Genomic DNA, 24,343 nt, shown 5'->3' with positions numbered 1-24,343 from the left:
TGGAAGGAGCAACATCTGAGACCACCCCCAGAAAAAAGATTATTTGGAAGCCCCAATAAGAAAAATTCATTTTCCAATCAGAGCATGTTAACTCTTAACAACTCCCAACCCACCAGAAAAGCACTCAAAGTAATGAGAACCGAGAACCATAAAAGGGAGGAGGGAAAAAAGGAGTCAGTCGGGATAATGATTTTCTTCTGCTGTCGCACCAACCCTGTTCTGTAAAAGCCAAACTGAGACTGGTGTCTCCCAAGGGTGCTCCCTCCCTCCATCTCTGCCATCCCTTGAGCTGGGGATCCCTCATTTCACTCACCCCAGCTTTTTTCAAGCAGTGCCAGTGAGCCAAGGGGCACCAGACCCTCACACACCATAAACGTTTAAATACCCCACAGGGAGTAAGACATTCAAAACCCTCATGTGGTAAGAGCTCCTGTCACTCCCCCTTCAAAGTCAACTCTTAGTGCTTACTACATGCCAGGCACTGCTCTAGGCACTTCACATGGACTATCCTAGGAGTTCTATGTTAATTGGCCCTATTTCACAGGTGAGGAAAATGAGAATGGGACAACTTGCTCAAGGCCACAGACCTCCTGTGTGCAGAGCAGGGACCTCAAGCCTAGTGGTCTGACTCCACACCAAGACCGTTGCTCTAGCCCGCTGTACAGTGTGTGTGGGCTTCAGGGACCTCCCCAGACACACACACACTCCCCAGCCTTGGGTCTCACTGGCAATACAACCCACCACAAAGCAAGACTTCCTCTCTCTTGAAAGACTCAGACGGGCTCCCGCAGAATAACTATAATCATACACGAAAAGAAGTAAGAAGTGCCCCCACACTTAAGGAGCCAAAATGAAATGCCACCATTGAGTTAGGAAACAGTCTCCCGGTTTTCTGAAGCCCAAGACTGTTCAGATCCTTTTCCCTCTTCTGCTGAGTGTTAAGGACTTCAACCTCAGGTGAATGTGGAGGCTTGGTGGCACTTTGCAAAAGCAGGAACTAGAAAGGAAAACCATTCTGTGGCTGGGTCTTAGAGTATATTTCATTCAGAGGGAAAGAAACTCTGGACTTTTTAAATGTTTTTAGGGATTAGTCCTAAATAGAATGCTTACAATCTCAGACAGCCATATAATACTGGGTCCTTTCCACTTATAAAAGTTGTCCCCAGTGCAAATTGAAGATGCTAACGGACTCCATGTGCCAACTTCAAATAAACCAAGGTATAAAGCAGCTCCAAAAGGACAATTCATTGAAAGGAAAGCCAACAGGCATTTGCAAACATCACATGCGCTTGTTTTATAGGCGTATCTCTAGCCACATACAGTATCAAAATGAAACTAAAAGGGAAGGAACTCACTGTACAGAAGACAAAACAATACCCTTTTTATTTTTAAAACTCTGGTGAAATAGGTTTCCATAGGACATCCCATTCTTAAAAAATTTAATGTAAACCAACCTGCCTGTGGGTCAGTCACACGATAGACTTCATCGTAGTGTGTACAGATGCCTAGAGTATTTACAAATGTTATCTGTTAGGTAGTAAAGTTTTGTTGAATTTTTTCCAGCACAAATTCCACAGTAAAATAAAGAGGGGATACTGGTGTTTTTGTATAAAAATTCTTAACAGATGGATAAAGGCAATTTTCCTGAGAGAAGATTTGTTCTTGAAATATTTCTCTTTAACAACTGGAAATATAGAAATGGGATGTAGTTGTAAAAGAAGCATAAGAATGTCTAAGTTAACATTTTTCTTTTAAATTATTTAAGTACCATTAAGTTAAAATGTTTACATTCATTATAAAAAATGTTGTTAAATCTTATGCAAATGATTTAACACTGATTGCTGCAACGCAAATTGCACTTTTTAAAAAAATTATTGTTTACATGGAAGAAAAATATCTTGTTTGCTACCCTGTTTACAAATCCCGACTGACCTCAGGTCAGTCCCACAATGTGAACTTTGAGACATCAGTCACAGTGTACGTTAAGTCATAATGCAGTCTTGCACACGGAGTAATATTTTTGACGAGAAACCTCACGAACTGACTCAGCCTCCAGAGGTGTGTACCAAATGGCCTCAAATGGTCTTCTCCATGAAAGCACGTGAAATTCAGGTGTGGAAAAGGTACGAAGAAATTCTGGAATAACCAAAACCGATCAGAAGAAGCACATGATTTGGGGCAATACACATAAAACCCTTTTTTAAAAAAAAAATCTCTCAATATTCCTTAGCAGGCAAGGCCCCGGTCCTAGTCCCAGTTTCTGGAAGTGGCACAGAGGACGTCAGATCCCCCGGCACACCCAGAGGCAGGCTGGCTGGAAGTGGCCGTGTCCAGGAGGAGGTGACGTGCTGTGGGCTGCACTGGCCCTTCCCTGGAAGCCCTCCATCTTCTCTCTGGCTCTTCAGAGTCAGGGGCAGGGTGGTAAGGCAGAGCAAGCCTCTTGGGAAATACATCTCTTTCGAAATAAAGGCACGGAAATCACGCGTCAGAGGAATGTTCTGTCAGCATACTCGCCCTGGTCTGGACGGCTTGACAAAATCCCCGCAGTGGGCTCAGGCCAGGGCGAGGGCGCACCAGGAATCCTGTCTCACCGAGGATGTGACTTCGGCCGGAGAGGCCAGGCTGACGCCTATGTACAACCCATCTTGACCTGAGTACTTGAGCTCGCTGTTCTCAGGATTAGTGCTCTCTCCCGCGCCAGACATCACTGAGGTGCCCGCCTGGCGGAAGAGAGGGATAGAGGGGGAAAGAGAAGGGGAGAGACAGTTATCGATCAATCTGTCAGGCGGCACCATCTTGCAAGCTAAGCACATGGAGACAAAGGAGATGGGCAGGGGGGCCCAGGCAAGAGCTGCCCACCATGTTGCATGGTGCCACTGACCTACCCCTGACCACGTAAACTCTTAGAAACATTCTCCTGTGAACTTGAGAACTCACAGCAGTAATTCCTGGCAAGATGCACAGCTGGACAAAGGTAGGAAAAAGGAACTGCAGGAGGCCTATTTGTAAAACGTACCAAACTCTCAGCTCTCTGGCAGTGAAACAAACCACACCGCCTAGGTAAGTAGGTCTTAATGACGCCCACACAATCTAATCATTTCAAAAGAGAAAATGCGGAGCCCCCACCACCACCACCCCCCACCCCGGCACACACACAGCACAGCTACAACCTTAGCAGTTATGCCAAAGTCTAATATGGAAAGCCACACAGCTCAGCGAGGCATGATAAATGAAATTTTTGAGCACTGACTTCATGGAAAATGAACCCACGTGTACACAGGTTTAGTATCTACCGCATTTACCTGAATTCTTTTCAAGGAGAACCGGCCATTTTGAAGGCAGACCACATTATAAAGAAAATGCTAACATCTTATATCTGTCATGGTGGTGGCAATCATTTGTTGAAACAAAAGATCACTCCTCTTGTTTCATTCATTCCTTCCATCCAAATGAGAAAGGCCAAATAGAAAACATGGTATAATTTAGTAGAATCAAACCAAAATAACTAAAATCATGTTTAGACTACAGTTTAAGAAAACAATTGCATTTGACTTTTTTAAAAAATTCTAAGCATGGGGCACCTGGGTGGCTCAGTCGGTTGAGCGTCTGACTCTTGACTTTGGCTTAGGTCATTTTCTTGGTTTGTGGTATCGAGCACCACATCGGGTTCTGTGCTGAGCATGGAGCCTGCTGGGGATTTTCTCTCTTCCTTCCTCCCTCTCTCTGCCCCTCCCCTCCCAAATAAATAAACACTTAAAAAAAAATCTAGCCATGACTAGCATGGTCCCCAGGCGTGGCTCCTGGGTGTGGCCTGGTGTGGCTCCGAGGACAGGGGTCAGTGACATCAACAACCCCCAGAAAGACAGTGCCCCGTCCACACACAGTGCCCCCAGAGGTTGAGAAGCCCCAACATGTCAACACAACATGTCTTCTTGCCTCATCCTTCACCACTCTGAGTTCTAGAACATGCCCCCTCTGGTGTCGGAACTCAGCCCACACACATGCATCAGCCACAACTTAGACCTGCAGAACATTCCACTGTCCCCTCCTGTGCCAGGTACAGGAAACACAGCTGTGTTTCCCTTGGGATTTGTATGCATGCTACACTTAGATAAGGACTTATAAGATCTATAAGGACACAAGGGAACACGCAGGGTTCCAGGGGAAAGAACAGGGTACAGTGACAGCTGGCATAGCTTAGAAGTCTGCACGAACCAGCCTTCCTTCCAACTGAATGCTAACCACCCCATCCACAGGGCCCTCATTTCCTCCCAAAGAGAAAAAGACAAGAGGAAAGACCACTACTCTCTCAAGCAAGCCCACACCTTTTTGGAGAAAGAATGTAAGCCACTGTGGCTACAGAGGGGCCACGGGCCAGCATCCCAGTGACAAGATGTGGCACCACCCCACTGAGAAGGGCAGTCACCTCTGTGGTCTTAGGCCTGATAGCCTGGAACTTGGCCTTACTGTCACACAATTGCTGAATGAGGCTCACTGAGAAAGTATCAGAGCCCAGAGCAAGCTCAGAAGAACTGCCTAAGGTGTCAGGTTTGAGAAGGACACCTAGGGGACAGGGCCTTGTGTCAGTTAATGGACCAATGCTGCTTCCACGGTCTGGATGAAAGCATCATGGAAACCCAAGGCTGGCATCTGGGGAAACTGAGCCAAGGGGTAGAATAGACCTCTGCATGACCTCTGTAACTTACTTAGAAGTGATTTTGTAAACCTAAAATCACTTCAAAGTAAAAAGTTTATTAAAAAATAAAGATAGAGGCTCCTGGGTGGCTCAGTCGGTTAAGCAGCCGACTTTGGCTCAGGTCATAATCTCGTGGCTCATAGGTTCGAGCCCCGCATCGAGCTCCAGCTCAGAGCCTGGAGCCTGCTACAGATTCTGTGTCTCCCTCACTCTCTGCCCCTCCCCTGCTTGCACTCTGCCTCTCTCTGTCTCTCAAAAAGTGAATAAAAACGCTAAAAAAAATAAAAAATAAAGATAAAATAACAAAAAATTAAAATGTAGCCATGATCCCATACTTAAATCATGGCTTTTTCCTTCTAGAAAGCTCTGAAGTTCATTATTTCTTCCTAGCTTTCAGGGTTTAATCCCACAAATCACTGGATATTTGTTTTTTTTGACACAGCTAGAATGTTTTGTGCTTTTCAAAACATCCATTTGTCTGGCTGAGCTGATGTTATATCTCCTTCAGAGAAACATGGGGCACCAGACACAGGCTGAACTGAATGAAAGGTATGCTGAGCCCCCTTGGCTCCACCTGGGGGCCTGGGAGTCAGAGTGGTTTTGCTCTTTCTGGAAAAAAAATCTTGTTTTTCTCTCCAATCTTCACAATAACCACATGAGGCTGGGAAGGAGGGTCTGGCCATGGGACTTCCTATCTGCCCATTTCCACTTCCTCCCAAATGGACAGACTAAAGCCAGCCCCTCACAGCTAACCAATCCATCCCTTTCCTGGCAAAAAGGTGGGTTTGTAAAAATGCAGCGACAACAGTACTTCCACACTCAAACTTCTTTTTAAATTAACACAAACTTAGGGGCACCTGGGTAGCTCAGTCGGTTAAGCAACTGACTTTGGCCCAGGTCATGATCTCACAGTTGGTGAGTTCGAGCCCTGCGTTGGGCTCATTGCTGTCAGTGCAGAGCCTGCTTTGGATCTTTTGTCCTCCTCTCTTTGTCCCACCCCCAACTCTTGCGTGCTCAAGCTCTCTCTCAAAAATAAATAAACATTTTTTAAAAATTGATCAATTAACATTTTAACATAAGACTTAAACTAAGGGCTTTGGGTACATAAGAAAGCAAACTTCACAAAGTCACTGAGATGTCAAAAACTTAGAATTTGAAATAGCTGAAATAATCCTGTCAAACACACCAACAAAACTATGGATTTGGTTACCCATATAAATAGGGTAAAGTAACTTTAGTCATTAATTCCAGAAACTCCACTATGAGCAAACCCATCACGGACCCAGATTTAATCCCCCCAAAAAATAAACAAAAGGGTGATACTCCATTACTCCGCATTTTAGAAAGGAGCCATCATACAACCAGCAGAGTGGGCGCACTTATAAGTGATGGGTCACACCCAATTCCATATTGATCTACCTATTCCCAGAAAAAAGCACATGTGCATTTCTCTGACTAAATCTGACTTCACCACAGCAAGCCTTTCTGAAAGAAAGAGGGTACCCACCCGGATCGGCCCAGGAAGCAGCCCGCCTCACATGGCCAGACATGCTGAGATAGCAGAGGGGTCGTCACCACCACAGGTCAGCAACAAGAAACATTAGCAAGATGTTTATGAGAGGCAGGCACTGGATCTATGAGCCCAAGGAGACAGACGCTCCCTGGGTGAGCTCCCAGGCCACATACATACTTGAAAGTAAGAATGGTCAACTGCCCATCACAGATGATAAATGAGTGGCTGAGACATTGGAAGGGAGCAGTAGGTCAAAAAAGGAACCACAGAGGGGAAAGGATTCCGGGGGTGGGCCACACACAGCCTGCAACGCTGGGGGCCAATATGGACGGACTTGCGAGCATTACCCTGCTTCAGCCGCCTACTGAGTGAGGTCACCTCTCCGAGCCTCCTCCTGGGGAAACTAGAAACGAGCCCTCACATCGCCCATCAAGTAGGGCTGTGACAATTCAATGTTTGCAAAAGCATCAGCATGGCGCCTTGCCATGGTAAGCATCAAGGGAAGCCATTATTACTGGTGAGGAAAGGGTATTCGGAAGGGGAGGCATGCAGGGCACATTCTCAAGCAAAGCCAGCTGAAACGGAAGGATTAAGCAAAAGGGGCAAGGGCACAATGTGGGAGAGGTAACCGAGAAGGCCTCATCTAAAACTCTCTATGCCTCAGGTTCCTCACCTTGAAAATGGAAGCTAAAAAAGACGCATCTGTATCCTGAGGTTATTGCAAGAACTCAATTCATTAAGATACATAAAGCCTTTACAACAGTATCTGACAACAGGAAAATGACAGAAGCAAACAGCACTATTAGTATTATTTTATTATTATTGTTAAGGAGCACAGACCTAATTTAATCTCCCCACCTTTGCCAGGTTGGGGAGACTTACCACCATCACTTGGTGGGAGCAAAGGTGGAACTCATTCAGAGCTAACTGAAAACCACCTCAACAATGACCATCTTTTTTTTTTTCAAATGCTTATTTTATTTTTGAGGAAGAACATGAGCCAAGGGGGCAGGTAGGGGGAGACAGAGGATCTGAAGCTGGCTCTGCACTGACAGCATCTAGCCTAATGCGGGGCTCAAACTCACGAACCATGAGGTCATGACCTGAGCCAAAGTTGGACACTCAACTGACTGAGCCACCCAGGTGCCCCAGCAACGACCTTCTTCTAATTGTTACTGACAACTCTTCAGAGAACAAAACAAAACAAGGTGCTTCTTTAGCCCTTCAAAAGGCTCATGGGCCTTCTTCAAATAAACCACATTAAAGAAATCCTAATACCTTGAACATTATTCTTAACACCTGAGCAATAATCCTAATAGCTACCAACTGAAATACCTATTGTCTTCTTTGATCAGTCAAAAATGACTCCTACGTCAAAGGACAGGCAAATCCCAAATTACATGAGTGATGAGTACCTGAAAAACATCAGCTCATTTGAAATCAAAAGTGACATCTGACTTTCTCAGAAAAAAAAATGTGCTTGTGCCCAACAACTGAGACCCTTATTTGTAGATGGGGATACACTATTTCAACATGAAATACTGCAGTGCACAGCTTTTTTTTTTGTATGTCAATCATACCTCAATAAAAAATAAAATGTTTATGGAGCACCTGGCTGGCTCAGTCGGTAATTTTTTTTTAATGTTCATTTATTTTTGAGAGGGAGAGAGAGAGAGAGAGAGAGCGTGAGCGGTGGAGGAGCAGAGAGAGAGAGAGAGAGAGAGGAAGACACAGAATCAGAAGCTGGCTCCAGGCCCCGAGCTGTCAGCACAGAGCCCAACGCGGGGCTCGAACTCACAAACTGAGAGATCATGACCTGAGCTGAAGTCAGACACTTAACCCACTGAACCATCCAGGTGCTCCTAGAGCATGAGACTCTTGATCTCAGGGTCATGGGTTCAAGCCCCACATTGGGAGTAGGGCTTACTTAAATAAAAAAATACAATAAAAATAAAATAAAAATTTTATGTAATGATACATAATGAGATCACATGATAAGATCTGATGAGACTCTGATAACCCCAGTCCCCTCATCCATGGCCAGTGCAGCTATATTCTGGTACATGCCTTAAGCAGAGCCATCAAGAACTTTATATCCTACTGAGCTCTGTAATTGCACTTCTGGAGATGTGTTTACAAGGAAAGAATTCAAAGGAAGGGAAAGGCTCCTCATGGGAAGACATTCATGGCACAGTTATTTACAATAGTGGGAATCACGTAAATAATCTAATACCGAATAATACGAGATGGTTTGGAAAAGCAAGGTCCATCCGCTCAGTGAACTATGATGCAATTATTAAAAATAAGATCATGTGGCAAAGTGGGAAAAATCCTATAATGCAATGTTAAATGAAAAACAGAAGGATATAACTATGTCATCAGTAAAATTTATGCACAAGCGAAAGTATTTCAGGGGAATCCAAGAGAGGTAGGGCCAGGGGACCATCTATCAGCCATCTATACCTTCCTTTGAATATTTTAACTGAAAGGAATAGTGCTGTCTAACTTTGGGGAAGGTTGAAGACATTAGCACCAGAAATATGATGCAAAAGCACTTGAGGGATGAGCCAGCCTGGAAAGAGTCATAAAGTAGCAGGGGAAAAAATAGGGAGGAACCAGAGAGGAGGAAGTAACAGAGAGAAAGGAGGGCCAGAAGGGCCATGTACCCCTGAAGTCACCTACCTCCATGCCACCTAGCATCGGTTGGAACCTAGCCAGCCATGTACACGTGAAACATGGTTGCATGTAAGTTAAAACACCAAACACTCAAAACCAGTATTCTAACCATATAAGAAATCTAGAATTGGCACAACTCTCCTTTAGAAACCTGGCTTGTCACATCATTGTTCGTCTTAAGTGTCTTTTCCTCTTTAGTATATTCAAGAGCTACCTATCAAGATCAGTACAATTTGGGGGGAAAATCAGAGAAAACTTAAGACCCTACACCCAAGGACATGCACACAAAATTACAAGCATAAACTTCAATTGGCTAATGTTTTCCCACATCTAGTTGAAACCTTGAAAGGACTTTAGTTCAGCAAAAGCAGGTATTTGACTCACCTACACCCATCTAACCCAGCCAGTGTTTCTGGACAGAGGCAGAGGGGAGCACCTCAGATTGCCCACAGCTGAACCATCCTTCCTCCTTCTGGTGGACAGTTCAGGCAGGCGGAGGTCCTGGCTCTTTCTCTGATCAAAGTACATTCTGAGGGTGGGGCCGAAATCTGTTCTGTGTTTCCATTCACAGCTTATCTGCCCTCCACCCTCCTACAGACAACTGAAAATGGAGGCACTTCCTGTTGAAAGAATGTGTTATCAGCACCAGACTCAGCCTGGGCTTAGCACTGAACCCAGGCCAGGCTAGGTAGGAGACCTGGCAGAGCAGCTGGGCTGGAAATCTCCCTCTTAAAGGAATAAATGACTTCAGGGACAACCAGGCTGCTGCAGCCAGGACACGGAAAATATCCACTAGTCTGTGAAGCAGACACAGCTCACCTGTAGGTCACATGGACGTTTTTCTTTTCCTGTGAGAATAATTTTCGGACATATATCTGAAAAGTCAAGGATTTCTGATCTGATAAACTCGTAGAGTCAGTGGCCAGCAGTGTCTGGCTCACAGTGGGCTCACCCACCCTGTCAGTTCTCTTTCTCGGCCTCTACTTCACACACACCCTTACAGGCAGGCCCAGAGACCCCTCCTAAGGCAGCGTCGGCTGGGCAACCCATCAGAGCTAAGGAAACCCTTACAGAACACAGCCACCCCACAGAAGAATAACACAGGTCCTCTAGCTTATGAATTATAAACATAAATTTCATTTTTGAGGAAGGAAACCAAAAAGGAGTCAACTGGGGTGTGTTTAGTCCTCCATGCCATAATCTCTCTCGATGGAGCCTTGATCTGAAGAAACAAAACACTGCACCCCAGGCAGGTTGAGGGTGAGTGTGTGATCATTCCCAGAGCATGAGACTTTGATGATGATCACACTGCCTCTTTAACTCGAATTCAGACTGTCGGCTTCCATGGCCTCTGATCTGTCCTTCCTACACATCTAAGTAAGCTTGTGGTTACGGCTTTTTCTTGTGTGAGGGGAAGCCAGCCATCCCTCACTGCCAACGCTCTCTTCTCTGCTTTTGTAACCTCTAGGTTAGGCTCTTGCAGTGCTTTATAGCGGCCTGCCTCAAGTTAAAAAAAAAAAAAAAAAAAAAAACTAATCCCAACAAAGGAGAAACACTTTCAGATAAATCTTAACTTCCACCCTAAAAACTACACTCATTGCAGTTTGGATGGAGGTCATAGGACCAGACACAAAAGTGACTCACTAATAGTTTAGGAAGTGGCACAAGATACAGAAACACAAGAGTTCTGTCTCCATCAGGACCCGTGAAACCCGTCTCCAGTAACAACTCAAAGCAAGAGAACATAGCGCCTTCTCTCACAAGCAGGGAGAGTCATGATCACTGCAGCCAATGACCTAACTCAGTTTTTAGCAAAATATTTTACTTATTTCCTTGTAATTTAACAAGCAAGTTCTTTAATGGAGAACTCACTGGCTGTCCCCTTGGGCCCTCACGCCCCTTCTGGGCCTGAGTAGCCCAGGTTATATCCAGACCCGAGGACGCTGCCCTTTCCAAGTAGGTAAAGACAATTCTATACAATCTAACCTGGGCAAAGGATCCCATTGTTTCATGCATCTATGCACCCATACCAGGTTTGTCACGGTGATGAAAGGCACGCCCAGTGTTTATGAGTGCCCTGGGACTATCAGTAAAATGTTAACATACAAACATAAATGACGGGGGCTGGGGTGCCCCACAACTTGAAGTCACCAGCATTCTAAAGAAAAAGTCTATCTTCTAAAATGAATCAAAATGGATGACTCTATTCTAGTTGTCAAATTAGGTGGCAAAGGATCCTGCGGAAAGATTTAAAACCTGGTAAATTATGATCTTTTATTAAAAAAAAAAAACAACAACAACTGGTTTTTCAGATTGGATGAGTATCCTCATCTCCCCATTTCAACCAGAAAAAGCAGACCATGGTCTGAGAACCAAGCAGCATTTACCAGAAAGCGTTATGAAAGTACTGTCACAAGGAATGAAAAATTGTGGCGATCAGAATAAAATTATTTAAAATGTAGTTACTTTGTTAACACAATAGCTCTAGATCTCTTAAAGGAAAGTAAGGATTTATTTCTAATGCCTTGGGATAAAAAAAAAAAATGCCATGCAAATAAAGCACATCACTATTAACTTCCAAGATTATATTTAAATAATACTGTTCTCCTTGAGCTTCAAAGAGGTCTGCAGGCATCTCCCACTTATGCTACACAATGCTCTTAAGGACCAGATGGTAGGAATTACTTTTCCCTTTTAGTAGGAGGAAAACAGAGGCTTTACAAAACCTTGGCAGCTTTACTACAGTCACACATAGGGCTGGAGCTAGTGCCTGGATGCCTGAATCGATTTCCTTCCAGCTGCTACTCCGTGAACCCCAGACTAAACTGCAGACCATACTAAGGCTACACCATGAATCAAGCAAATAAGCTTAATCAGAGCTTTAAATTAAAAGTGTCTGTGCTTAATAAGATAAAAATATGATTCTGGCACGTGTGCTCTGGTGAAACCAGGCCATGCTAACAACACCTAAAACTGCAGCACAGCAAGTAAACAGGCATTTGAACATCCTCAGATACTGACTTGAAACTCTTTACTCACAGGACTGCAACAGTACACTGAGATCAATACCTGTCGTTTATTTGTTCAAATCTTTCTTAAAATCTGAAGTCAATAAAATACTCTGTGCTCAGTCCCACAGATCCCAAGTGCTGGGTCTGGTGCGATAGGTAGCTGAATTATGAATTATCACGTATGCCAACGCCTGTCTTTGTAGATGCTTTTTAAAGTTATTAAAATTTCAGAAAAAATTAACAGGTAGATCTCAACATGAACAAAGCAAACAGACTGTATTCGGTTCATATCCATTAGATCTTCATATCGCTAGTAACCCTTTTGGCAGACGCCCATGAAACGCATAATAAATTACTTTTGTTCCAGTAAAGGAATTCATTTTCTTCGAAGATTCATTTAGCAATAACATTTCAGAGCATTCTAAGCCAGATTTCTTAAATTTGGGCATGTTTTCCCGTAACATTATTTCATGTTTTGTGACAATTTGTATATTCTTACAGAGGCCTGGGTTGGGGGGTGGGGGGGGGGCAACTGCAAATAATTTGTAATCTACAGAGAAACTCTGTGTTCTGAAATGAAGCCTTCTAACCTGAGGCTGTATGAGAAGGTGTGTGACATTCTCCCCACACTTATGCTCTACCTAGTATTCTGGCTTTCAGGTTGTGATGATGAGTCACTTATTCAATAAACCACAGTCCTGTGATAAATTGGGTGGACAAATATATCATAAACTATTTAAAGAACGATACAGTTGTGCTGTTTCCTAATATACAGATAAAGGCATTGGATATTAATGTAGCGCAATGCATTTTTAAGGACTCCTCACCATCCTCCCCATAACACACAGACCTGTGCGCATACACACACGTACACACAACACAGAAAGAGGGAAGTCTGGAAGAGGCCTTGAGATCAAAATGAAAGTATGTAAACCCCACACGCTTACGTGTTCCTTGCCAGCTTGGCGTGTGACTTTCACAGTGAAGGCCGGTGTGGTCAGACAGGAACGTGAGTTATTAGAAGGAACTGAAAGAAGAAAGGGAGCCTGGCACATAGGGAGCATGAAGATAAAATGCCAATAAAATATTTACGTTCATGGCTTGTAGCAAGAGGCAAGTGGGATGTTAATAACTGTGATGATTGGTCAGCTCCCTGGGAGTGGTAGCAGGCCGGAGACCTCGGTTCCAGTCCCAGCTTCCACACTGGCTGGTTTTGTGACCTTATGGAGTCACTGCGGATTCTGGTTTGTAAATGAGGCAATAATGACACCTAACTGCAAGACTCTCACAGACCCTTGTGGGAGATTAATGGCTTTTCAACTCTGTTTTTATTCATTTAGAAAAGAGTATCGTAGACTATAAACTCTGAGGGAAATGGACACTTGCCTATTAAATGCTTTTCAATGATTTCATAAAAACTAACTAAAGGCAGTTGGAACATTCTTAAAAGTTCCACCTAACTTGGCACTCACTGTGTATCAGATTGAAATCACACCCTTAGAAGGATGTTATTATTGCAACCTTGTGTTTGATACTTTTAAGAGAGCTTTTTATAATCACATTAGGGACATCAACCACAGTAAATTTCACTGCCTGTTATTCTTTTATTACCCAATTGACATAGTCTTAGTACCATAATATACTTTATTTAGAAGTATGATATTGACAAGAAGATTTGTATAATGTGCCTTATGTATTTGGTCGCAAGCAAATCACTTCTCTGGCACCGTTTTCCCATCCGTTTCGGCAGGATGATTTCTGACGCTCAAACTACTAATGAAAATTGGTCAGATTTCTTTAAGAAAATATTATTTTTTCTCTCTGAAGATTTCAATATTGCATAATATCACATATTAATCTAGTATGCCATAATGATAACACTGATGGCCAGACCCGGGTCCAAATCCAAGCCCTGCCTCTTAACATATACACAACCTTGGGCTTGTTACTTTGTTCCGAGTCTCACTCCCCCCTTCACAAACCGAAAATGGAGATAAAACAACATACGTAGAGTGATAATTATGAAAGAGAAAAGGTACCTAAAACACCTGACATGTACAAGTACTTAGAAACAGACTTCTGCTTTGCTATGTCCAGTATCTCATAAATGATGAAGAATGGAAAAAGGAGAGATTTCTCAGCAGCAAGAGTACAATGATAAAATGCAAGGCTAACACTAATACCCAACTCTCCTGCAACCTAAGGACACCTGTAAAATATTCAGCTTAAGAGATGAGCAGTAGGGGCACCTGGGTGGCTCAGTTGGTCAAGCGTCCAACTCGGGCTCAGGTCATGATCAGTTCAGGTGTTCGAGCCCTGTGTCCAGCTCTGTGCTGATAGCTCAGAGCCTGGAGCCTGCTTCAGATTCTGTGTCTCCCAATCTCTCTGCTCGTGCTCTCTCTCTCTCTCTCTCTCTCTCAAAAATAATTTAAAAAAAAAAAAAAAAAAGGCGAACAGTAATTTTTTGTCATGCTCCAGGAGCCTCCTGAACCAGAACTGCTCTGCAGAGTCCAATTCTTCTGAAGGAAAGCAACTCTTACCGTTTTTGTAAGTCCTTCACGAATGTACCTTTCAGCTACTTAACTATTGTAGGAATAGTTAATAATGCAGGATCTATTATTTTATGACCAATCCTAATGCCATAGTAAATCCAGTGTGAATAATTACTTGGACAAAAAGACAGTGGAGTATAAATTTGCTAATAAAGAAGCTGTGATTAAAGTGGTGTTTTCCGATTTGCAGCATAGGATGCGAATATCAATACACAAAATCTACAAAAAGATTTTTAAACATTAACCACTAACCTACAAAGTACATAACCTTTCTCCAGAATGCCTTAAAGATGTTAACTGTTGTCTTAAATTGTTCTTCAGAAGAACATCCAGATATCCTAACAAGTGTCAGTCCCTAAATCACTGCTGTAGCCACAAGCACTATGAGGGCACATTAACTCTTCCAAACCACTTGTAGCCCAACATTTAGCACCATGCAGCTCAGAAGTACTTCTGACAAGGTTGTTGAATAGAGTTATTACCAAGGAGTGACTGCAGTCGGGAAACAGGTCTAGCTAGGCACCTAGCATCCCAGAAGAATAAATGAGGCAGGAATGAAGACACCTATCTCACATCGAGAAAATGACCAAACACAAAGTAAGGCCCACCCTCAAAAACACAGAACCAGCCAGCATCAAATCTGAGATGAGGTCCTTGCCTCAGTCTAAGGAGGTGTGCCTCTCATCGTGGAAGCTGTCTACTACCAGCAACAAACCACAGAGGTGAGGAAACATTTCCTATCCCCAAGACACCATGCCTAACATGTCTCCATTCAGAGGAAGATTCACCCGGCAACCACCACAAACCGTCTTGCCCTGAGAAGCCCTGGAGACAGAAACTAAACCCCAGGCTTACATCGCATGCCATGAGACCAGAGCACATCACTAGCTCCAAGGGAGGGTTTTTCTAATTACGAAGGGAAACCCTGCTTGTAAAACGTACAAGCGGGAGCATGCTAGCATTTGTTTACATCAATTATCAAAATACGCCATTAAGAATGCTTTGTTGGACTCCAGCAGTCCAGTAAAAGAAACACATTTGTCACTAAAGTTGGGTGCTAGACCAAGTCCATCATTTAGAAATGAAGGTACTTGGTGTCCTACTATTGATTTGAGCCAGTTTTCAAAGTGTACTTGCACTCAATTCACCGGCCCCATCTCCTGCCTTTGGCTCCACACCCTACACTCTGTGACACTGGCCACTGAAACTATGTCCTTGAAATACCTCAGATACCATGCTCTTCCTTCTGGAAAGCTCCATCCCAGGGTTTCCCCTGCAAAAATCCTACCCAACTAATTCAAAAGTACTCTGTGAAGCCATTTCCAACTCTGAGGTTGAATCAACAGCTCCCTCCTTTCGACTCCTACATACTCTACTGTATCGTTCCTTTAACACACTTCCACATCTAACCAGAAGTGAGATCTGTCTACACCTGCTGCCCACCACTACCACCACATTCTAAACAATCTGAGGTCAGATACCTTATTTTACTCCATTGTGAACAGGGCCTCCCGTAGCACAATACTATTTAAATGGAGTAATGACCATAAAGCAAGGATTAGTGAGATATAGCTCATCTCCATTTATTCCAACATTATAGAATTTATGAGGACTTCAACATTTGCAGTTTTAATATAAACTTAAGTAAAAAGTTTTTTTTTTAATTTTTTTTTAACGTTTATTTATTTTTGGGACAGAGAGAGACAGAGCATGAACGGGGGAGGGGCAGAGAGAGAGGGAGACACAGAATTGGAAACAGGCTCCAGGCTCCGAGCCATCAGCCCAGAGCCTGACGCGGGGCTCGAACTCACGGACTGCGAGATCGTGACCTGGCTGAAGTCGGATGCTTAACCGACTGCGCCACCCAGGCGCCCCAAGTAAAAAGTTTTTAAAGTTTTAATATAAACTTAAGTAGTTTTTAATTTTTTTCAGTAATTAGTTACAGAACTACCTCTAGGCAGGCAAATATGTTCGGTGATTTCTTATTCCCAGACATTAAGTCTTATTGTTGATTTCAACCCCAAATTAACCCTTCCTGTACCAAAGGAAAGTAAGAGAAATACTTTTGACCTATAAAATTTGAGGATAAAGAGATAAAGCTTATATATGTACATAATAAATATATATTACATATATAATATATATACCTATTACACATACACATCATATAGGTTTTACATATACGTAAAGTGTTCTCTAGTTTTGCTAATTTTCAGCTACAAGTCTTAGAGGAATAAGAATATTTTATACTTATTAAATTTTACTTGGGAATTGCTAAAATAGAACATGTTCCCCTATTTCCCTCCTAAATAATAAAAAACAAAACTATAAAATGTAATTTAGTCAATAAATGGAATTCAATGAAAGATTTAAATATTCTCACAATCCAGAGAACGTATATATATATGCCAAAGAAAATCTGTTATCTATTTAAGTTAACTAAATACATATTTTTCAGTAAACCTACAGGTGTAAGAAAATTTTAGCATGAAAGACTTTTCTTGGAAAATGTATCTTTAAGTTCAAAGGGCACAAAAATCAAGTTAACACATTTCTTAACACAAGAATTCCAAAGGAACAAACAAGACAGGGGCTATTTTATTATTTTATTTTTTAAATATTTACTTTTGAGAAAGAGTGAGAGAGAGAGAGAGACAGAGCATGAGCGGTGGAAGGGAGACACAGAATCCAAAGCTGGCTCCAGGCTCCCAGCTGTCAGCACGAAGCCCCACGCGGGACTTGAACTTACACACTGGGAGATCATGATCTGAGCTGAAGTCAGACACTTAACCCACTGAGCCACCCAGGGGCCCTATACACCTCTAACATATAACCCACCTCTAACATATACACACCACACATACAAAACCTACAACAAAGAGAAACTGAGTCATAATAAGGTAGCTGGGTCAATGACCTGATGACCATCAGAAGGAATGTCTCCTTTTACAAGAGATCTAGTTAAAACACAAATTAGCAACAAGTATATAAAATGCTAAGACATTGCAGCTTTATGACAAATAAGGAAAGAAATGAGGCTTCAGAGCACCGCAAAAATGATTTCTGTGGCACTTAGACACTTATCAAGGAAGAATGCCAAATGCTGCGTGCTAGGAATCCTGCCCACTCCTTCACTGCTGTTGGGGAGGGAAACCTGGAGCTTTTGCTCACAGCAGCAGCTTCCCTCTCTCCAGAATATTCAGCTCCTGCTGGGCTAGCTCAGAAACCAGCCACAGACACCTGGTGTCCCCACATGAACATGCCCACATGCAGGACAGGGTAGGAACATCAGGGTTTAAGAGGAGCCTGTTAGGGGCGCCTGGGTGGCTCAGTTGGTTAAGTGTTCGGACTCTTGATTTCAGCTCAGGTCATGATCTCACACTTTGTGAGTTCAAGCCTTGCATTTGGCTCCTCTGCCCTGACAGCGAGAAGTCTGCATGGGATTCTCTCTCTCCCACCTCTCTCTGCCCCTCCCCTGCTTGTGCAAGCTCTCTCTCTCTCAAAATAAATAAGTAAACTTAAAAAAAAAAAAACACTTTAAAAAAATAAATAAAAGAAGCCTGCTGGGAATGCATACTGATCATGTCCTACACTTTCCTAGGGGGTAATTAAAAGGAACAGCAGGTTTGACGTGGATCTTTGCAACAAACATTCTGACTTCCTTGCTGTTACAATCATTAAGATGGACAAGCAGTTATGTCACCACTTACATCTCAGGTGGCCCCCAGTTCCTGCCTTCCACCGGGAGTATGCCTAAGATTGCCCTTTGTTTTGTAGCTCCGTTGTCCCAATTAAAGTGAAATAACCCTGAACTACTAACTTCCACCACTTGTGGGCCACAGGGGCCACTGGAGATCAGTGGGACGGACCCATCATCAAAGGAGCCCACCAGGGTGCCGTGTGCTAGTACCAGGCACAGCCCTGCTTTGCACACGTAACATTTCCCTCACCTGTGGCACTTCCCCAACTCCTAGAAGCATCCAGTCACGACACCGGCTCCCTCCAACATCACAAACTGTGACCAAAATGGGAAAAGGACACATCTTGTCAGCGCAGCCACCTTTCACAAATGCTTTGGCCAGCTGCTCACAGACGGCGCCCCCAGCGTGGTCCTCCTCACAGCTCTCCCAGCCCCTGGCCGGCCGCACACACCCAGGGAAGGCTCTGAAGGTTCTAAGGGGCCACTGAGTACACACAGCGGCACTCCTCGGCAGTAACCTGGCAAGACCATTCAGGTCTACCACAATTATTCCTGGAGAGGGACAGTTTCCAAAGGCAGCCAGCAGATTGCCTTCTGTGCGGTAGGCCTGGTTCCCCACAACAGCCACGTCAGGTAGGGGCTGCTGGAGACATCTGTGATGGACTAAACTTCGAGAGAACCCCGAAAGCCCGGGTGCCTGTGGAGCCCAGGCGGGGGAAGGGTGGGAGGTGAGTCCCTACAGAGGGAAGGGAGGAGGGCAAGCAAGCTGTAGCCCTGGCCGTGAGAAAAGGTGTCACAGAGGCTTTGAGGCTGCTTGGGCTCTGCAAGCTGCCCCCCCCCCCCCCCCCCCCCCCGTCAGGTCCGCAGCTCGCACGGCCTGGCTCCCGCGGAGGCTGCACAGGCTAAGGGAATGCTGGGGGCTTGCTGCACGAGACTTTGCACGGAACTGCTCTCAAACTCCACCAACCTCCACAATCCTTACTGCTCTGCCTCCTGGCCTCTAGCAGGGAATGGAGCGTTCCTCCAAAGGGCACTGACTGGCAAGCCACCTCCAGCATGCTGAGTCCCAGGTGAGAGATGCCCACTGAAGCACCCAGAGCTCAGCAGCAGAGCTCCCGAGGTCCCTCTTCCAGGCAGGCCAGAGCCCGTCACTGACTTCCCATGGCTCCTCCCCTGGAGGACAACTGATCAGACTTGCAAATGGTCCCTTCTGGTCAAAACCACGAGAGCAAAACAAACCCCACTCACTGTGGTTCCAAGCCCCCAAAGCCCGACGAGGGGCAAACACCTGTATTTCTGTGCCATTTACCACTCACATTTGGCTTTTTCCATGCTTAAGCTCACCTTAACAAACAAAAGTGACCCGAAGCTGGCAGGGAGCTTCATTTCAGCTGGGAGAGACTGACATCACACTGAAGCCGAAAACCTGGCTGCTACCCTAGTGCTTTCAAAAAACGGTTCATCGTTTTGCCCTATGTAGGTAGCTACTACTACATAAGTGTGGCCAAGGACTTAGGGTGTAATAAAGAACATTCTTAAATAATCTTTATCTTTCCATTTCCACACAGGTAAATGTTCTGTTTACCAGTTTGGACCCTTAAAATTACACCTAACCCTTCTGTTAAAGAAAAAAAAATCATACACCAGAGTCCACTTTCATAAAGGCTAGAAACGTTCTTTAACATCTATCTATAACAAACAAAAAACAATGGAAAGGCTTTTTGCCTTGTGAAACTCAACAGACTTCTTGTGCGATTAAAGCAAAAAGCAAAAGCCCAACAGAATTTGGGATGGAGGACGAGAAATATCAAATATAATTTTAAGCAGCCTAAAAAACTTCTTTCACGTTTCATTTTTGCTTATTAAACCATTCGAAATATGACGAAGAGAAAACAGCTCTATGGTTCCCAAACCCCGGTCAGAAGACACCTCGAGGGCAACAGTTTCAATTTCACCTGGGGCGCTCGCTCAAAAACACAACTTTCCAAGCCCCACCCCCAGAGACTCTGACTCAGAAAATCCAGGGTGGGGCCCAGGAATCTGTAGCATTTCAAAGGACCCCAAACAGGGCAAAGCTAAATGTGAAAAACAATTACTAAGTAAACAGGGATTTTAATGCTCGTGTTTTGACTTAAACTAGTCTCGGTGTAATCCTTAAAATCACCGAGGCACGCTCACTGCCACAGTCCTGCAGCCCAGACCTCACCCGCTGTGGTCTAGGGTGAGGCCTGGTCATTTTTAAAGAGCATTCTGGGTAAATGTGGGAAACACTCAGTAAATGTGGGAAACACTAGGTGCTCGGCAGTTGAAAAAAACGGAGTTTCCGGTCACAGCTTTACAGAAACTGTGATCTTCGCGAAGACCCTTGCATCTCTACCCTCAAGAGCAGTAATTACTCACAACCAGAATTGCTCCCTGGCTTGCAGCAAGGCTGAAATGAGCCTGGGTGCCATGAAGGTGAGTTAGAAGAAGGCAAGGCAGGAGGGCAGTGGATAAAGGAAGATCGGTGAATATAGCAGCACAGCACAAACTGTGATGAACTTTTCTTGGCGTAAATGATTTTATTAAAAAAGAAAAGCGGGGGGAGGAAGAGAAGAGAGAAGGGAAAAAAGATGGGAGTCTCTCTATGATAAGCAAAAGCAATTTAAGTGCCATGGGCACTGAGATCTATAAAACCTCTGACTCCTAGTTCTCCTGGTCTACGTTAGAAATACATATATATGGCAGCTCAGATAGAAACCTGCAACTAAAACTCTGGAAAGCACTTCAAAACTTCTTGCTTTTACTTGGGTTAATTTAACCATAAAAAATGATATAGATCTTAATTAAGAGGTTTGTAAAGTACTTACGTTTGTCATTCTGTTGACATTCAAATGTAATCTCCTCTAAAAACTATTCTTAGGTATCAGCTAACTAAACCGAACTGTTGGTTTAGATTATTGTACTACCAGATAAGATAAAATTTGAGATAATAGACTAGAGAGCAAGCGCAACCCCCTAGCTTAGAATGAGTCTACATACTGCTTTAACACTTACCCCTGAGGATGTCGGTTGTGTTGTAGGGGAAGTGTTTTTGCTGCAGTCATCTGAGTTAGAAGAGGTGGAAGTTGGAGTCATAGGAACAGAATTATTGCTACTACCTGCAAATCAAAATTAACCTCATAAACACACACATACTCTACTGTTCAAGTTAGCAGATGCTTTACAATCAAATAGCATTTTACTGTATTTACCAGAGCAAGCTTTTGACTTATTTATGTTCTTAGGTTTTCTTTTCCTGGTTTGAATTCCCTCTTTTTTCATAGCAAGCGGTCGAGGCACCTAAAAAAATGTTCATATAGGCCTTAGGTTTAACATTATATGGAAGGAAACACAACTTTTAACTAAAGACTCAACATCGGTACTGAAAGCCCTCATTTATAAAAGAAGCTGGCATGAATTTCAGTCCAATTTTGATACATGCGCAACAGATTCCAACCTGGACAAAGGCTACACTCTCCCGATCAAATGCAGATTCCCTCAGAGAGAATGGGGTTATTTGCCAGGGAAAATTTATTCCCTCAACTCACTGTTTATTGTTTTAAACAGCTTCAATTACAGAGTAAAACCAAGAAGTACATATTTTTATTTCAAAGAGATCATGTGTTCTCTCTCTCCTACACATACAAGGTTAATTTCCTTTTTAAGATTAATGTGTTTATAATATTTTGTGCTATGCTTAAAATGAGTAACAGAATGTTGCTAACTATAACTACCAAATATATTATTGTTCCTTTGCATAAAAGTACTTGCTGCATTCCCCAAATGTCAAAGATATAGTTATTGTGCATTTCTAGTTGGTTCCATGCCTTTTTTTCCTTTGAATATACAGTTTTTTAAAAAGGTTACTACCATGTTGTCGACTCTAAAATGCACATTTTTCACATTTTAGTATTTCTAAAATTGGGATGCCTTACAATGAATGTGTGTGACAGTTCAATTGGCAGTATTTTTTGTTTCTTACTAGTATATGAGATAATAGTTTATATTATAATTAATAACATCCTAAATTCAAAAACATGTACATAGGAAATCAGATTTTTCACTTTCATCCCCTCTCCTTGGCTGATTTTTTTCTTGACTAAAACCATGTACAAATAAGACCCTAAACACGTATACACATGAGCAGAATACGCGGCATACCCCATGGAGCTTCATGTAGAGTCCACAAGCATTGCACACAGGTTCGCCTTCAGCATTTCTGCGCCACAAAGTGGTGGTTGTGGTGTGGCAGTTGGCACAGGACAATCCAAGCCGCCGGGAGGAAGGCTAAAAAGTAGCACAAGACAGTAAGTGCACAGATATAAGTGATTTTATGTATATGCTATGTACATCCATGCAGCGTGTCCCTGTCATCAACAAGCATGTACTTTATTATAAATCAAAGGTCCCTTGGGAAAAGAATTTGAAGGGTAATTAGATTGACCTTTCTGGACCAAGAAACTGGAGTTTCAGGTGCAGTGCTCCATCCCACGTGTGTGTTTGGTTTGCTCCAGCATATTAGCATAGATGATATAATAACCAGAACGAAGTCACAATGTTGGCCAATAACTGTGCTCACTGTTGTCAGAGGTCTGAGATAGAAGTCATGAAATGCAATCACAAATCACAAATACCTGCCAGTGTTCTTAAGTGGCTTTGTGCAGTCTCCACTTCACCTGGAAACTAGAGATAACCACGTCTATTTCTCAGATAAATCCAGAGAAATAACCCAAAAACTTTAGAAGGGCCTATATATGTTATACTGATAGGAACGGATCTTGGAAAGTGTACAATATTTTTATAAAGAAATATATTTTAATACATGTCTTATAATTATCACGGTTGACTGCTGAGCTTTTATATTATTCATTTTACAAAGGATAAGCAAATTTGATGGCATTGTTTTAATGCTGGCATTACCTTACATACAGTGATAGGGATATATTTTCCTCACCCTATCGGTACAACACCCAACTTTTGTTCATACAAAGGATTAAGTGGTATTATCAGAAAGGGCACTGTCATTCTGATTTCCATGTTCCCTTTATGCCTATAATATCTTTAAAGGGAATTCATCTCGTCTAAATTATTATGTGTAAGTTATAAAGAGATTATTTAAGCTAGTAAAAGTTACTCTCCAAAATGCCAAAATCTAAATTTGTTATTGAATTACCTAGAGAGGCAACTAAAAAACAGTGCCGTGACTTCAGTAAACAAGCTGTGAGGACAAATCCAAGGACCAAAATAAGTTGAAAGTTAACAGAATTAGGGAAGTTAGCTACATAGATTAATTTCACAAAGGAATAGTTTTAAAGAATGTGTAACAAAAATATGAATTGAGGGTGTACTAAATATTCAGATGAAAGGACAGATTTTTCAAATCCTTTGCTGGCAAATTTAAAAGATAAAACTGAATTTTCCATTTACAATTCACATCCTATTGTATCACTTTCACATTATTCTTTATAGACAAGTCATAAAAACAGAGAGACACTGGTAGTAAGCCTCTTAGCGCTACAACATTTTTAAGAAGTCAATGCTAAGAAAAAATAGATTTGACTTTTGGTTGAAGTGAATATGCTTGGCTGACAGGCAAACTATTTGGGGAATTGCTTTGCTAAAACAATAAAAACACAGAAAATCTTACACATCGGGTTTTTTTTTTCTTTTTTCTTTTATGGTTAAAATAAAATAATTTCCTAGGAGAGCACTGCTTTCTCTGTGTAAATGTGAAATCATTAAACAAAGGACAAGAAGGTTCATTTTATAAACAGGTCATTTATGACAGTTTCCAGTGGAATTTGAAGCCAACGTGAAGTAAACTTGTTATCAGAATTTGCCATTATAACAAAGAACTTTATGACTGTCAACTGCAAATCATAAGTGAAGCCAGTCTCCATAAACATGTGAAATGAAGGTGAATGGGTTATAAAAGTTCCTTGTAACAAATGATCTCAGTTATATTCATCACTGACAAGGAATTCAAGTTACACCATAAATCTCTTATTTTGCAATATATTACAAGTTCAAATTCACAGTGATTGGTTCTGTACTGCTGGCTAAACAAACTTGGGTTCAACATTCTGAGAACTAAGCTAGATCCATCAAAACCATAAATAAGAAACTCACAAGAACTAATTGATGAACACGCCCTTCCATTGGTATCATTTATAA

At 42.7% G+C, this 24,343-nt stretch overlaps 1 protein-coding gene across 2 annotated transcripts in view; it reads right to left on the bottom strand.

The window, feature by feature from the left end:
• Positions 1-1,357: 1,357 nt before the first annotated feature.
• The window catches only part of GATA6 (GATA binding protein 6), a 32,229-nt gene continuing 9,243 nt past the window's right edge, over positions 1,358-24,343 (bottom strand). The window contains exons 4-8 of one of the 2 annotated variants that reach the window (XR_006293960.1): positions 22,331-22,456; positions 21,382-21,469; positions 21,185-21,288; positions 3,303-3,438; positions 2,612-2,720 (exon numbers count right to left, since the gene is read on the bottom strand). Coding sequence is in view for 1 of the 2 variants with exons in the window: in XM_043558443.1 (XP_043414378.1) it covers positions 2,553-2,720; positions 21,185-21,288; positions 21,382-21,469; positions 22,331-22,456 (486 nt within the window). In the remaining variant the exon portion in view is untranslated. Of the gene's footprint in view, positions 2,721-3,302; positions 3,439-21,184; positions 21,289-21,381; positions 21,470-22,330; positions 22,457-24,343 lie in introns of both variants that reach the window. The other variant, XM_043558443.1, reaches the window with a different exon arrangement.

The sequence above is a fragment of the Prionailurus bengalensis genome, chromosome D3 (genome assembly GCF_016509475.1).
Source record: "Prionailurus bengalensis isolate Pbe53 chromosome D3, Fcat_Pben_1.1_paternal_pri, whole genome shotgun sequence".
Taxonomy (NCBI): Eukaryota; Metazoa; Chordata; class Mammalia; order Carnivora; family Felidae; genus Prionailurus; species Prionailurus bengalensis.
The sequence above is the reverse complement of the archived record's forward strand: the minus strand, read 5'-3'. Positions and strand labels throughout refer to the sequence as shown.